Source organism: Bombina bombina, chromosome 1 (genome assembly GCF_027579735.1).
Source record: "Bombina bombina isolate aBomBom1 chromosome 1, aBomBom1.pri, whole genome shotgun sequence".
NCBI classification, from domain to species: Eukaryota; Metazoa; Chordata; class Amphibia; order Anura; family Bombinatoridae; genus Bombina; species Bombina bombina.
The window spans coordinates 419,279,447-419,292,351 of NC_069499.1; the positions used below are offsets into that span (position 1 = coordinate 419,279,447).

Here is a 12,905-nt window from a genome sequence, read left to right on the forward strand (position 1 = left end):
CTGGACTTCTTCAGTGGATGTCTAGCCCCCGCTTGGGTTGGATGAAGATATCGGAGCCAGGACGGATCGGTTTGATACCCGGTGAGGTGAAGACAAGGTAGGATGATCTTCAGGGGCTTAGTGTTAGGTTTATTTAAGGGGGGTTTGGGTTAGATTAGGGGTATGTGGGTGGTGGGTTGTAATGTTGGGGGGGGGTATTGTATGTTTTTTTTTTACAGGCAAAAGAGCTGAATTTCTTGGGGCATGCCCCGCAAAGGGCCCTGTTCAGGGCTGGTAAGGTAAAAGAGCTTTGAAATGTAGTAATTTAGAATAGGGTAGGGCATTTTGTTATTTTGGGGGTCTTTGTTATTTTATTAGGGGGCTTAGAGTAGGTGTAATTAGTTTAAAATTGTTGTAATATTTTTCTTATGTTTGTAAATATTTTTTATTTTTTGTAACTTAGTTCTTTTTTATTTTTTGTACTTTAGTTAGTTTATTTCATTGTAGTTATTTGTAGATATTGTATTTAATTAATGTATTGATAGTGTAGTGTTAGGTTTAATTGTAGGTAATTGTAGGTATTTTATTTAATTAATTTAATGATAGTATAGTGTTAGGTTTAATTGTAACTTAGGTTAGGATTTATTTTACAGGTAATTTTGTAATTATTTTAACTAGGTAACTATTAAATAGTTCTTAACTATTTAATAGCTATTGTACCTGGTTAAAATAATTACAATGTTGCCTGTAAAATAAATATTAATCCTAAAATAGCTACAATGTAATTATAATTTATATTGTAGCTATATTAGGATTTATTTTACAGGTAAGTATTTAGCTTTAAATAGGAATAATTTATTTAATAAGAGATAATTAATTTCGTTAGATGTAAATTATATTTAACTTAGGGGAGTGTTAGTGTTAGGGTTAGACTTAGCTTTAGGGGTTAATACATTTATTAGAATAGCGGTGAGCTCCGGTCGGCAGATTAGGGGTTAATAATTGAAGTTAGGTGTCGGCGATGTTAGGGAGGGCAGATTAGGGGTTAATACTATTTATTATAGGGTTAGTGAGGCGGATTAGGGGTTAATACATTTATTATAGTAGCGGTGCGGTCCGCTCGGCAGATTAGGGGTTAATAAGTGTAGGCAGGTGGAGGCGACGTTGAGGGGGGCAGATTAGTGGTTAATAAATATAATATAGGGTTCGGCGGTGTTAGGGGTAGCAGATTAGGGGTACATAAGGATAACGTAGGTGGCGGCGCTTTGCGGTCGGCAGATTAGGGGTTAATAAGTGTAAGTAGTTGGCGGCGACGTTGTGGGGGTCAGATTAGGGGTTAATAAATATAATATAGGGGTCGCGGTGTTAGGGGCAGCAGATTAGGGGTACATAAGGATAACGTAGGTGGCGGTCGGCAGATTAGGGGTTAAAAAAATTTAATTGAGTGGCGGCGATGTGGGGGCACCTCGGTTTAGGGGTACATAGGTAGTTTATGGGTATTAGTGTACTTTAGATCACAGTAGTTAAGAGCTTTATGAACCGGCGTTAGCCCAGAAAGCTCTTAACTCCTGACTTTTTTCTGCGGCTGGAGTTTTGTCGTTAGATGTCTAACGCTCACTTCAGACACGACTCTAAATACCGGAGTTAGAAAGATCCCATTGAAAAGATTGGATACGTAATTTACGTAAGGGGATCTGCGGTATGGAAAAGTCGCGGCTGAAAAGTGAGCGTTAGACCCTTTTTTCAGTGACTCCAAATACCGGCGGTAGCCTAAAACCAGCGTTAGGAGCCTCTAACGCTGGTTTTCACGGCTACCGCCAAACTCTAAATCTAGGCCTTAGTATCCCAAAATCTAAATGTTAAGTGTTGAAAATGTTTATTTTTAATAATGTTTTCTAATCAGCAATGCAAAAATGTTTTGTTTGTGTATCAGTGTGCAATTCTTTTTTTCATGTTGTTTTGTTCCGTGATGCAGATCGCAACGTATTTTGATAATCCTCGTTTAGTGTAAATGTTGTGTAGTATTTGTTGTAAAGGATTGTGAACGTGGTACTCGTATTACCGCGATGTGTAACGAGGTTCTTTTCAGACTTGTAATCCCGACGTTATGAAAATAACGCACACGCTATTTGCGAACAGCCATTACGCCATCACTTGTATTCTAGCTGTATATTTTTAAACAATAAAAATTTTGGTGTTGAATGTCCCTTTAAATAAACAAATTATTTAAAATTACTTTAAAAATACTTTAAAAAACGGCCTTAATATGTTGTTGAGTTGATAGGAATCTTTGAGAACAGAAACAAGTTCATACTTTCAGTTCCATTTTTTGTTTGGGGTCTATTTCTTTTTTCTGTTATGAGCATTATTTTTTAAATTTTAAAGACACATTGCTGTCTTTTTTTTTTTTAAATCAAGCTTTATTGTTCATAAAATTGGTATAAACATAAGGAAGAGACATTTGGCATTTTAAAAACACAAAAATGTTAACATACTTTGCTACAATTTTAATGCTAACCCGCGATATTTGCATATGACTCAATTAAGGCAAGAATGAGGTTATAATGTCCCTTAATGACGTTAAAAGCAAAGTCCAATGCTTCCTAGCACAAATGTTTCCTCCAAGAGCTTGGCATTTTAACATTTTTTAAACTGTTATAAAGATAATTCAAGAACAACCTGTAAATAGTTAAACTTTAAATATATACTGTGTTTAGAGCAAGAAGTAGAAACACAGACAGGAAGGAAATGAAGAAGAGAGGGGGGAAGAGAAACCCCCCCAAAAAAAAAACAACCAGTGTGATTAATGATCTTAAAACTGCTTAAAGGGCCATAATTAGGCTTACCAGAAGTCCCACTTTTACTGGGATTGTCCCGGTTTGGAGGCACTGTCCCAGTGTCCCACCCAGTTGTTCATTCTGTCCCAGTAGGGTTGCCACCTCCAGGTTTCAAATCATGTGTCCAGGTTTCAGACCACCTTAAACCCAGACACATTATTCAAAACAACTGGACTGTGGCTCTCCAGCATAGTTGGATGCTGGTACTTTGTTACATACAGCCCTGCTTAGCTTAACATTCGTGTTCTTCAAAGTTTACATTTAGTAATACAGGCTGAGTGAGCAGCATAGTTTTTTTTTAATTTTGTAGTACTACTTGGTTTATTTTTCTAAGAATTTAGCACCCCCCGACCCCTGGTGACATTGCCGGTAATACACCTTTAGGGGAATCATATGGGTATGACTAGGAAGTGCAGACAGGCAGGATTTTTGGCCTGGATCTTGCTTTACTTCATGCAGGATAGCATTTTGGCTATAATCTTCCTGCATTATGGTATAGAGTAGCCTCTTAAACAGCTTTAGCGGGTATGTGCTTCTTTTTTACTTTCATTCAATGTTGTATTTATGCCTTATCAGTATTTGGCTCTGTTCCTTAATTAGACACATAAAACAAATATTACACTGCAGATATTAAATTGTGAAATTGATAATTATGAAAGTGATAATTATGCTTGATGTTTGGCATTATTTAGAATCTGAGATTTAGATTAATGATTTATTTGCCATGACAACGTAATGGTGCCTTTTTCACTAGGGGGTGGTGTTATGGTCTATTTAAACTGTGTGATTCACTTGTTTGACTGAGGAAGGGTAGAGTATCCACGAAACATTACACACATAAAAGCTACTACTTTAAAAGGACCGGTAATTGCCACGCCCCCTTGACCACGCTCCTGACCACACCCCCACTGGCACCGCACCAGGTGGTCCCAGTTTCACCTCTAAAAATTATGGTAAGCCTAGCCATAATACCCAAATGTTTAAACACTTGAAAGTGATGCAGCATAGCTGTAAAAAGCTGATTAGAAAATATCACCTGAACATCTCTATGTAAAAAAGAAAGATATTTTACCTCAAAAGTTCCTCAGTAGCCACCTCCCATTGTAAAGGATTTCTAAGCAGCATTTTAGTGTGTCTGTCCTGGGACATCTGAAGGGACTAGCATCGTGCACTCTCATATTATTTCACCAATCAGGTAAAGGAAGCTTACTATGAAATCTCATGAGAGTTAAGTCAAATCTCATGAGATCACAGTAAGAGTTCATGACCTCAGCACTGCTGATGCTTAATTTTTTTACCTGCAGCTGGGAGCAGCTGAGTATAACTTTTTACACAGAACTGACTCTGCTGAGCTGAGGAAATTGTGAGGTAAAATATCTTCCTTTTTTACATAGAGATGCTCAGGTGATATTTTCCTGTCAGCTTTTTACAGTTATACTGCATCAGTTTCAAGTGATTTAGCATATGAGTATTATGTCCCTTTAAGTCAATGAGATGATGTTTAGCTGTATAATTTGTTTTGTAATGGAGGGACAAGCAGACTAGAGAAAAAGATATGTGTATTTTTTTATATTTCTCCAGGGTTAACAAGTCCTTCACAGATGACCGCCACTCGTCTGGTGTTGGAACATCAGCCAACTTCCTTCCATTTTTTGGGATCAACCTTTTTGCTCCTGTGAGCATTATTAAGAAAAGGGACCGAGTATGTATTTCCTTGATTTTAGGGAGATTTAAGAAAAGTATTGTTTCCGGGGCGTGGGGGATCTCTATGTTTAGTGTGTCTGATATTGATTTGAACACCTCTGCCCAGAATCCCTGCAATCTCGGGCACAACCACCAAATATGCAAAAGCGAACCTGTTTGCCGCATCCCCTCCAGCACAAAGGACTAACTGAAGGGTAAAGACAGTGGAGTCTAGTTGGGGTGAGATACCATCTGCACATCAGTTTAAGTTGAACTTCCTGCACAGTGGCCGATACAGAGGAGCGCTTGACCAAGGAGAAGGATTAAATCCATTTAAATCCATTCCTCCTGATCAAAATCTTTGTTGAGTTCTCTATGCCAAGCTCTTTTGTATCTAGGGAGGGTACAGTCGGGCACTATCAACAGGAGTTGGTATATTAGGGAGATTAGACGTCTCTGTGGTTTGCTTGCTATGCAAAGGTATTCGAATAGGGTAGGGTCTCTATTTAACTTGTCTTTGTGGGAGTGATGTATTATATAGTGTAGCAGCTGGTTATATCTCATCCATGAGGAAAAGATGGCACCATTTATTTCTGAAATTTGGCGTTGTGTTTTAAACCTCCCGTTTTCAATCACGTTGTATAGACAGCCCATTTTAAGATTGTATTGTTTGTTTGAGCGTGTACCCAATTTGTAGTATAGTAAATCAGGATTCTCTATAATGGGTAATAGAAGTGAGAATTTAGATGAGATGTGTCATGCGTGTGCTAGTGGAGACCACCCTGTCCCATTCAAGCAAAATGTCTTGTGTCATGTGATACTTGCTTAGTATTTTGGGAATTGCTGTCTTTTTTATTATTATTATTGATAATAAATTTTATTTTTATCAGTTGAGCAATATGATTTTTAAGGAATCTGATATAAAATTAATATTTTTGTAATTATAATAACAATAAAAACTGTACCTTACTAGATAACATTAGGGTTGGAGTACATACTATTAGATATAAGACATGCCGCTCCTTCTAAATACGTGTAACAGTCTGTTCTTCTCCAGTATCCATCAATGTCCATAAACACACAGTTGCCATCTGATACAGATACCTCAGTTTCCCATGCTGTAAACCAAGGCATACTTCCATCTATCCATTCAAAATTATGCCCATTCTGTAAGAAATGTCAGCGTTTCAGACAATAAAACAGCATCAGCATCATTGTTTTATTATTACAGTTTATCATTACTTCATTAACTCCAAAATGTAAACAGTATGCAGAGATCACAATCGTCCTGCATTGTATTAGATAGTCAGAATTTGGAATTACTGTCCTCCTGTGCTTCCCACAGATCTCTGTTCTTTATAAATGCCCATGTTTCACATTGTGAATCCTGAGACTGCTAGTAGAGATACACCCCCAGTCACAATGACAATGATTTTTGTGTCAACCACAGAACAACCTATCTTTGCCCATGACCCTCCATGTGGGGTCCCCCTTCCTCAACCAGTTGCCTTCCAGTCCCAGATAGTTTCTGAGAAATGTTGGAAGGTATATAAGTAACAATGTTTATGTCAATGAGAATGCAATTAATGGAGTTCTATTGATTCTGCAACAGATACAGTTGTGTGCCACAGAGGTATGGTAACCACATACTTAACACATCAATAGTGCACTCCTTAGGTATACTGTCATAAAGCCATCTCAGAGACATCACAGCTTTACCTTAATATGTTATAAGCCATGCCATGACCATGATGCATATCTTCCAATATTCCCCAGACAGGAAAAATGGAGAACTCAACAAAAAATGACAAAACAGGTAATCAGAAAGGCTAAAGCTGATGCATCAGAGAGAGAATAGCACCTTCTTTAGATATATCAGTGAAAAGAGAAAAGTTAAGGGATGGATAGTAAAACTCAAGACTGATGATGATAGAGTAGTTGAAGGAGATGAACAAATAGCATACATGATTACTTTTGTTCAGTTTCACAACAGATTGCAAAGATAGAGATAGAGACATTCTATTAATGTGTGTTACTTTAAATAATTTGGTAGGTAGTACGTCTATTTTTACGGATACAAGTAAATAAATCCATGGGTCTAGATAATATTCATCCAAGGGTTCTAAGAGAACTTTTATCCAATATAGCTAGTCCATTAGCTGACTTATTTAATCAGTCACTGTTAACAGGAGTTGTTCTTGAATACTGAAATATTGCTAACGTAGACCCTCTTCATAAAAAGGGTAGTAGGGAAGTGGGCTCCAGATTAAAAGGATAGTAAACCCCAAAATCTTCTTTCATGATTTGGATCAAACATATCATTTTAAACAACTTTCCAATTTACTTCTATTATCAAATTTGTTTTATTATCTTGTTATCCTTTGCTGAAGGAGCAGCATTGCACTTCTGGCAGCTAGCTGAACGCTAGTCTAGTAAGCCAATCACAAGACACAAATGTGTGCAGGCACCATTCATCAACTAGCTCCCACTAGTGTAGGATATGTGCGTATTATATTTCAACAAGGGATACCAAAAGAAAGACATTTGAAAGAAAAAGTGAATTTAAAAGTGTCTTAAAATTACATGCTCTATTGATTCATGCACATTTATTATATTTTTTTGACTTTCCTATCTCTTTAAGGTATGCTTGTTAGGACTAGGCAAATAGATGGGATCCAAAATGTAATATTACCAAGAGAAAAATTATGCATATAGGATCCAAAAATCCAGAGGCCAAGTATAGTATCAATGGTTTGTAGGGGGGTTTTTGAGGGAGAGTTGGGTGGGTTATATTAATCCAAACTTAAGGGATAAGTCAAAATTATTATTTATATATTCGTGACCCTTAAGTTCCAGAACCATTAACAGTAATATACATCAGAATGTACAGTGAGATGCAAAAAAAGAGAGATTTTGCAGCGCAAAGAAAAAAGACTGTTGGTTACTGGACTAGTTAAATACTAGAACCCACTATCAGAGTATTCAAAAAAATAAGTGAAGTCACAATTCAATTCTTTAAAATACCATTGATAACTACATTCACACAAAATAACTTTATTGGGAAAAATATTAAGGTAGTAGTCCGGCTGGACTAGTACTCACGCACACTCACACACATACGGTTTAAAACTTGCTGGAACTCAGACCGTATTGTTTGATCTGAATTGCACCTTATAAAATATACATCACTTCTTTGCAGGAGGTATTTAAATATTTGTGTATATATAAGTAATCAACCCCTGTAGGTAGGTGAGTATGTTATTAGCAGTGGTAGTGGAGTGTATCTGATAAGTACTTATACAAAAAAGCACCACAATATTATATATAATGTCCGATCAAATTTCCGGTTTGTGTGCTGTCTGCATTTATCAATGTGCAGCGGACATGATATTCTACATCGTATCATGTTCGCTGGCACTTTGATAAATATGTCCCTTAGGCTTCATCTGGAATATTGTGTACAGATCTGGAGACCATATCTCCAGAAGAATATAAATAAACTAGAAACTGATATAAATATGTATAGTTTAGAGGAGAGAAGGGAAACAGGTGACACAATAGAAACATTCAAATATATGAAGGGACTAATTAAAGTGGAAGCTGAAAGCATTTTCCACAAAAAATTTTTTTTACCAAAACAAGGGGTCACAATCTTAATATAGATGGTAGCAGATTCAGGAGAAATGTCAGGAAGCATTTTTTATACAGAAAGGGTGGTGGATTCATTTAATAATCTTCCAATAGAGGTGGTAAACACAGGGACTGTAAAATAAAAAAATGTCTGGGACATGCATAAAGCTCTCCTAAGAAAATAGTAACGTAATATGGCTAGACTTGATGGACCTTTTGGTTTTAATCGACTGTCAAAGTCTATGGGGCCAGTCTATGGGGCCGATTTATTAAGCTGCGGATGCAGCTGATTACGCGCAAGACTTCAGGCTCGCCGGAAACAAAAGTTAAGAAGCAGCCGTCTAAGACAGCTGCTCCTTAAGTCATCCACCACCTCTGAGGTGGCGGACAGCAATCATCCAGATCATATCCCGAATGAAACTCCAATCCAAAAGCCTCAATGCATATATATTTTAAAAAGTTACGGCCCGATTACTAGGTTTTGTGTTATGAGAAGTGCGGTGCTAACTTGCACGTTATTGTCACCGCTCACTTACCTACAGCGCTGGTATTACAGGTTTTTACAAACCCGGCATTAAAAGGCAAGAAGTGAGCGTAGAGCAAAATTGAGCTCCTTACCGCACTCCAATACCAGTGCTGCTTAAGTCAGCGGTGAGCTGGTTTTACGTGCTCGTGCACAATTTCCCTATAGACATCAATGGGGAGAGCCGACTGAGAAAAAGTCTAACACCTGCCAAAAAGCAGCCCCATTGATTCCTATGGGGAAAAACATTTTATGTTTACACCTAACACCCTAACATGAACCCCGAGTCTAAACACCCCTAATCTTACATTTATTAACCCCTAATCTGCCGCCCCCGACATTGCCGACACCTACATTATAATTATTAACCCCTAATCTACTGCCCACAACATCCCCGACACCTACATAATGTTATTAACCCCTAATCTGCCGCCCCAACGTCGCCGCCACTATAATAAACATATTAACCCCTAAACCGCCATACTCCCGCATCGCAAGCATTAGTTAAATATTAACCCCTAATCTGCCGCCCCCAACGTCGCCGCCACTATAATAAACATATTAACCCCTAAACCGCCGTACTCCTGCATCGCAAACACTAGTTAAATATTATTAACCCCTAATCTGCCGCCCCTAACATCGCCGCCACTATACTACATTTATTAGCCCCTAAACCTAAGTCTAACCCTAACCCTAACACCCCCTAACTTAAATATAATATAAATAAAACCTTCTATCATTACCTAAATAATTCCTATTTAAAACTAAATACTTACCTATAAAATAAACCCTAAGCTAGCTACAATATAACTAATAGTTACATTGTATCTAGCTTAGGGTTTATTTTTATTTTACAGGCAAGTTAGTATTTATTTTACCTAGGTAGAATAGTTACTAAATAGTTATTAACTATTTACTAACTACCTAGCTAAAATAAAATACAAATTTACCTGTAAAATAAACTAATTACACCTAATAGCCCTATCAAAATAAAAAAAGCCCACCCAAAATAAAAAAAACCCTAGCCTTTTGCGGGGCATTGCCCCAAAGAAATCAGCTCTTTTACCTTAAAAAAAAAAAATACAAACAACCCCCCAACAGTAAAACCCACCACCCACACAACCAAACCCCCAAATAAAACCCTAACTAAAAAAACCTAAGCTCCCCATTGCCCTGAAAAGGGCATTTGGATTGGCATTGCCCTTAAGCTCTATTGCGGCCCAAAGCCCTAACCTAAAAATAAAACCCACCCAATACACCCATAAAAAAATCCTAACACTAACCCCTGAAGATCCACTTACAGTTTTGAAGATCCGACATCCATCCTCAACGAAGCCGGGAGAAGTCCTCAACGATTGGATTTGGAATAGCCAATAGAATGCGAGCTCAATCCTATTGGCTGATTGCATCAGCCAATAGGATTTTTTCTACCTTTATGCCGATTGGCTGAATTCTATCAGCCAATCGGAATCTAAGGGACGCCATCTTGGATGATGTCACTTAAAGGTACCTTCATTCGTCGGGTAGTCGTCGTTGGAGGAGGATGCTCCGCGCCGGATGTCTTGAAGATGGACCCGTTCCGCGCCGGATGGATGAAGATAGAATATGCCATCTGGATGAAGACTTCTGCCCGTCTGGAGGACCACTTCTCCCGGCTTGGATGAAGACGTCTCCTGGCTTCGTTGAGGACTTCTCCCGGCTTCGTTGAGGATGGATGTTGGATCTTCAAAACTGTAAGTGGATCTTCAGGGGTTAGTGTTAGGATTTTTTTATGGGTGTATTGGGTGGGTTTTATTTTTAGGTTAGGTCTTTGGGCTGCAATAGAGCTAAATGCCCTTTTAAGGGCAATGCCCATCCAAATGCCCTTTTCAGGGCAATGGGGAGCTTAGGTTTTTTTAGTTAGGGTTTAATTTGGGGGGTTGGTTGTGTGGGTGGTGGGTTTTACTGTTGGGGAGGTTGTTTGTATTTTTTTATTCAGGTAAAAGAGCTGATTTCTTTGGGGCAATGCCCCGCAAAAGGCCCTTTTAAGGGCTATTGGTAGTTTAGTTTAGGCTAGGGTGTTTTTTATTTTGGGGGGGCTTTTTTTATTTTGATAGGGCTATTAGATTAGGTGTAATTAGTTTAAAGATCTGGTAATTTGTTTTTTATTTTCTATAATTTAGTGGCTTTTTTTTTGTAATTTAGGTAATTGTATTAAATTTATTTCATTGTATTTAATTTAGGGAATTTATTACAGGTTAGGTTTTATTTTACAGGTAAAGTTGTATTTATTTTAACTAGGTAGTTAGTAAATAGTTAATAACTATTTAGTAACTATTCTACCTAGTTAAAATAAATACAAACTTGCCTGTAAAATAAAAATAAACCCTAAGCTAGATACAATGTAACTATTAGTTATATTGTAGCTAGCTTAGGGTTTATTTTATAGGTAAGTATTTAGTTTTAAATAGGAATAATTTAGGTAATAATTGTAGGTTTTATTTATATTTATTTTAATTATATTTAAGTTAGGGGGTGTTAGGGTTAGACTTAGGTTTAGGGGTTAATAAATATAATAGCGGCGACGTTGGGGGCGGCAGATTAGGGGTTAATAGATGTAGGTAGGTTGCGGCGATGTTAGGGACAGCAGATTAGGGGTTAATAATATTTAACTAGTGTTTGCGAGGTGGGAGTACGGCAGTTTAGGGGTTAATATGTTTATTATAGTGGCGGCAATGCCCGGAGCAGAAGATTAGGGATTAATTAATTTATTATAGTGTTTGCGATGCGGGAGGGCCTCGGTTTAGGGGTTAATAGGTAGTTTATGGGTGTTAGTATACTTTTTAGCACTTTAGTTATGAGTTTTATGCTACGGCTTTGTAGCGTAAAACTCATAACTACTGACTTTAAAATGCGGTACGAATCTTGTGGGATAGGCTGTACCGCTCACTTTTTGGCATCCCAGGACAAACTTGTAGTACCGGCGCTATGGAAGTCCCATAGAAAAAAGACTATACGAAATTTGCGTGTTGATTTGCGGTAAGGCCAAAAAAGTGTGCGGTGCCCCTAATTCTGCAAGATTTGTAATACCAGCGGTAGTAAAAAAGCAGCATTATGAGGCTTAACGCTGCTTTTTTACTTATAACGCAAGTCTCGTAATCTAGCCGTTAGTAAGGACATTGAATTCTTACTGCTCTATATAGTTCACATGATTAGATGTTTATGTCACATGTCCACTAACACATAGCAATTGTATATGTTTCTCCATTCTTTTATGACAACTACTAGAAATGATGTGCCTGATGATAAATACAAAAAACACTTTTTACCATGGAGAGAAAAGACTGAAAATCACTGGGGCTTTTTTTAACATTATGTTATAATCTTTGTGTTTATCCTTCACATCTTAAACCTGCATAAACATTTCTCAAGCTAAATTTCCTTTCTACATTTTTTGAGCGTTTTTTCTGAACAGACAAGACTTCTCTTGCAAAAGCAGAGAGCTTTAGAACATTGGGCCCTATATGTTGTCTCTGCCACAAGTTCTCTATATTATGCCCCAAAGAGATGTTTTAATTTGCTATTAGAAAACTTCAGTTGCACAACCAAAAATAAAGAAAATTCTCTTCTACACTGAAACCCCATCATACAATGGATGGACAATGTAGATAGCTCAATAAAATCTGTTGAACTGATGAAAATATGGAGTTAGAGGTAGTATGCACATGCTAGTTTTTTTTTGTAGTCTCCACGTGCCAGTAAAGGTTTTGCTTGGCAGAATTGTAAATACCATCACTGGTCACAAATGTGGTCTGTGGAGAACATCTGCAGCAGGTGGGTCTGGTGAAACAGATTAGACAGTAAGGGGCCTATCTATCAAGCTCTGTACTTGAGGGCCCGTGTTTCTGGCGTTGTTCCATAACCCTGTCCGCCTCATTAGAGCAGGAATTCAACCCGATCGAGTATGATCAGGTTGATTGACACCCCCCTGCTGGCGGCCAATTGGCCCCGAGTCTGCAGGGGCCGGCGTTGCACCAGCAGCTCACAAAAGCTGCTGGTGCAATGCTGAATATGGAGAGCGTATTGCTCTCCGCATTCAACGATATCTGTCGGACCTGATCCGCACTCTCGGATCAGGTCCGACAGACATTTCTTAAATAGGACTCTATGTCTAGAATGTCATAATAGTCTGTCTAGACAGTTCAACGGTAGTCAAATTCTCATTATTTAATATACCCTTTTAAGTGTGTGCTGAGAGTTAAAACTAAGTGGCT

The 12,905-nt window shown here is 37.9% G+C and overlaps 1 protein-coding gene across 1 annotated transcript in view; it reads right to left on the minus strand.

Annotated features, from left to right (window-relative positions):
* The window catches only part of PLA2R1 (phospholipase A2 receptor 1), a 528,401-nt gene that overhangs the window by 107,958 nt on the left and 407,538 nt on the right, over positions 1 to 12,905 (minus strand). Inside the window, exon 24 of the mRNA XM_053698351.1 lies at positions 5,498 to 5,666. Within this exon, the coding sequence (XP_053554326.1) occupies positions 5,498 to 5,666 (169 nt within the window). The remainder of the gene's footprint in view (positions 1 to 5,497; positions 5,667 to 12,905) is intronic.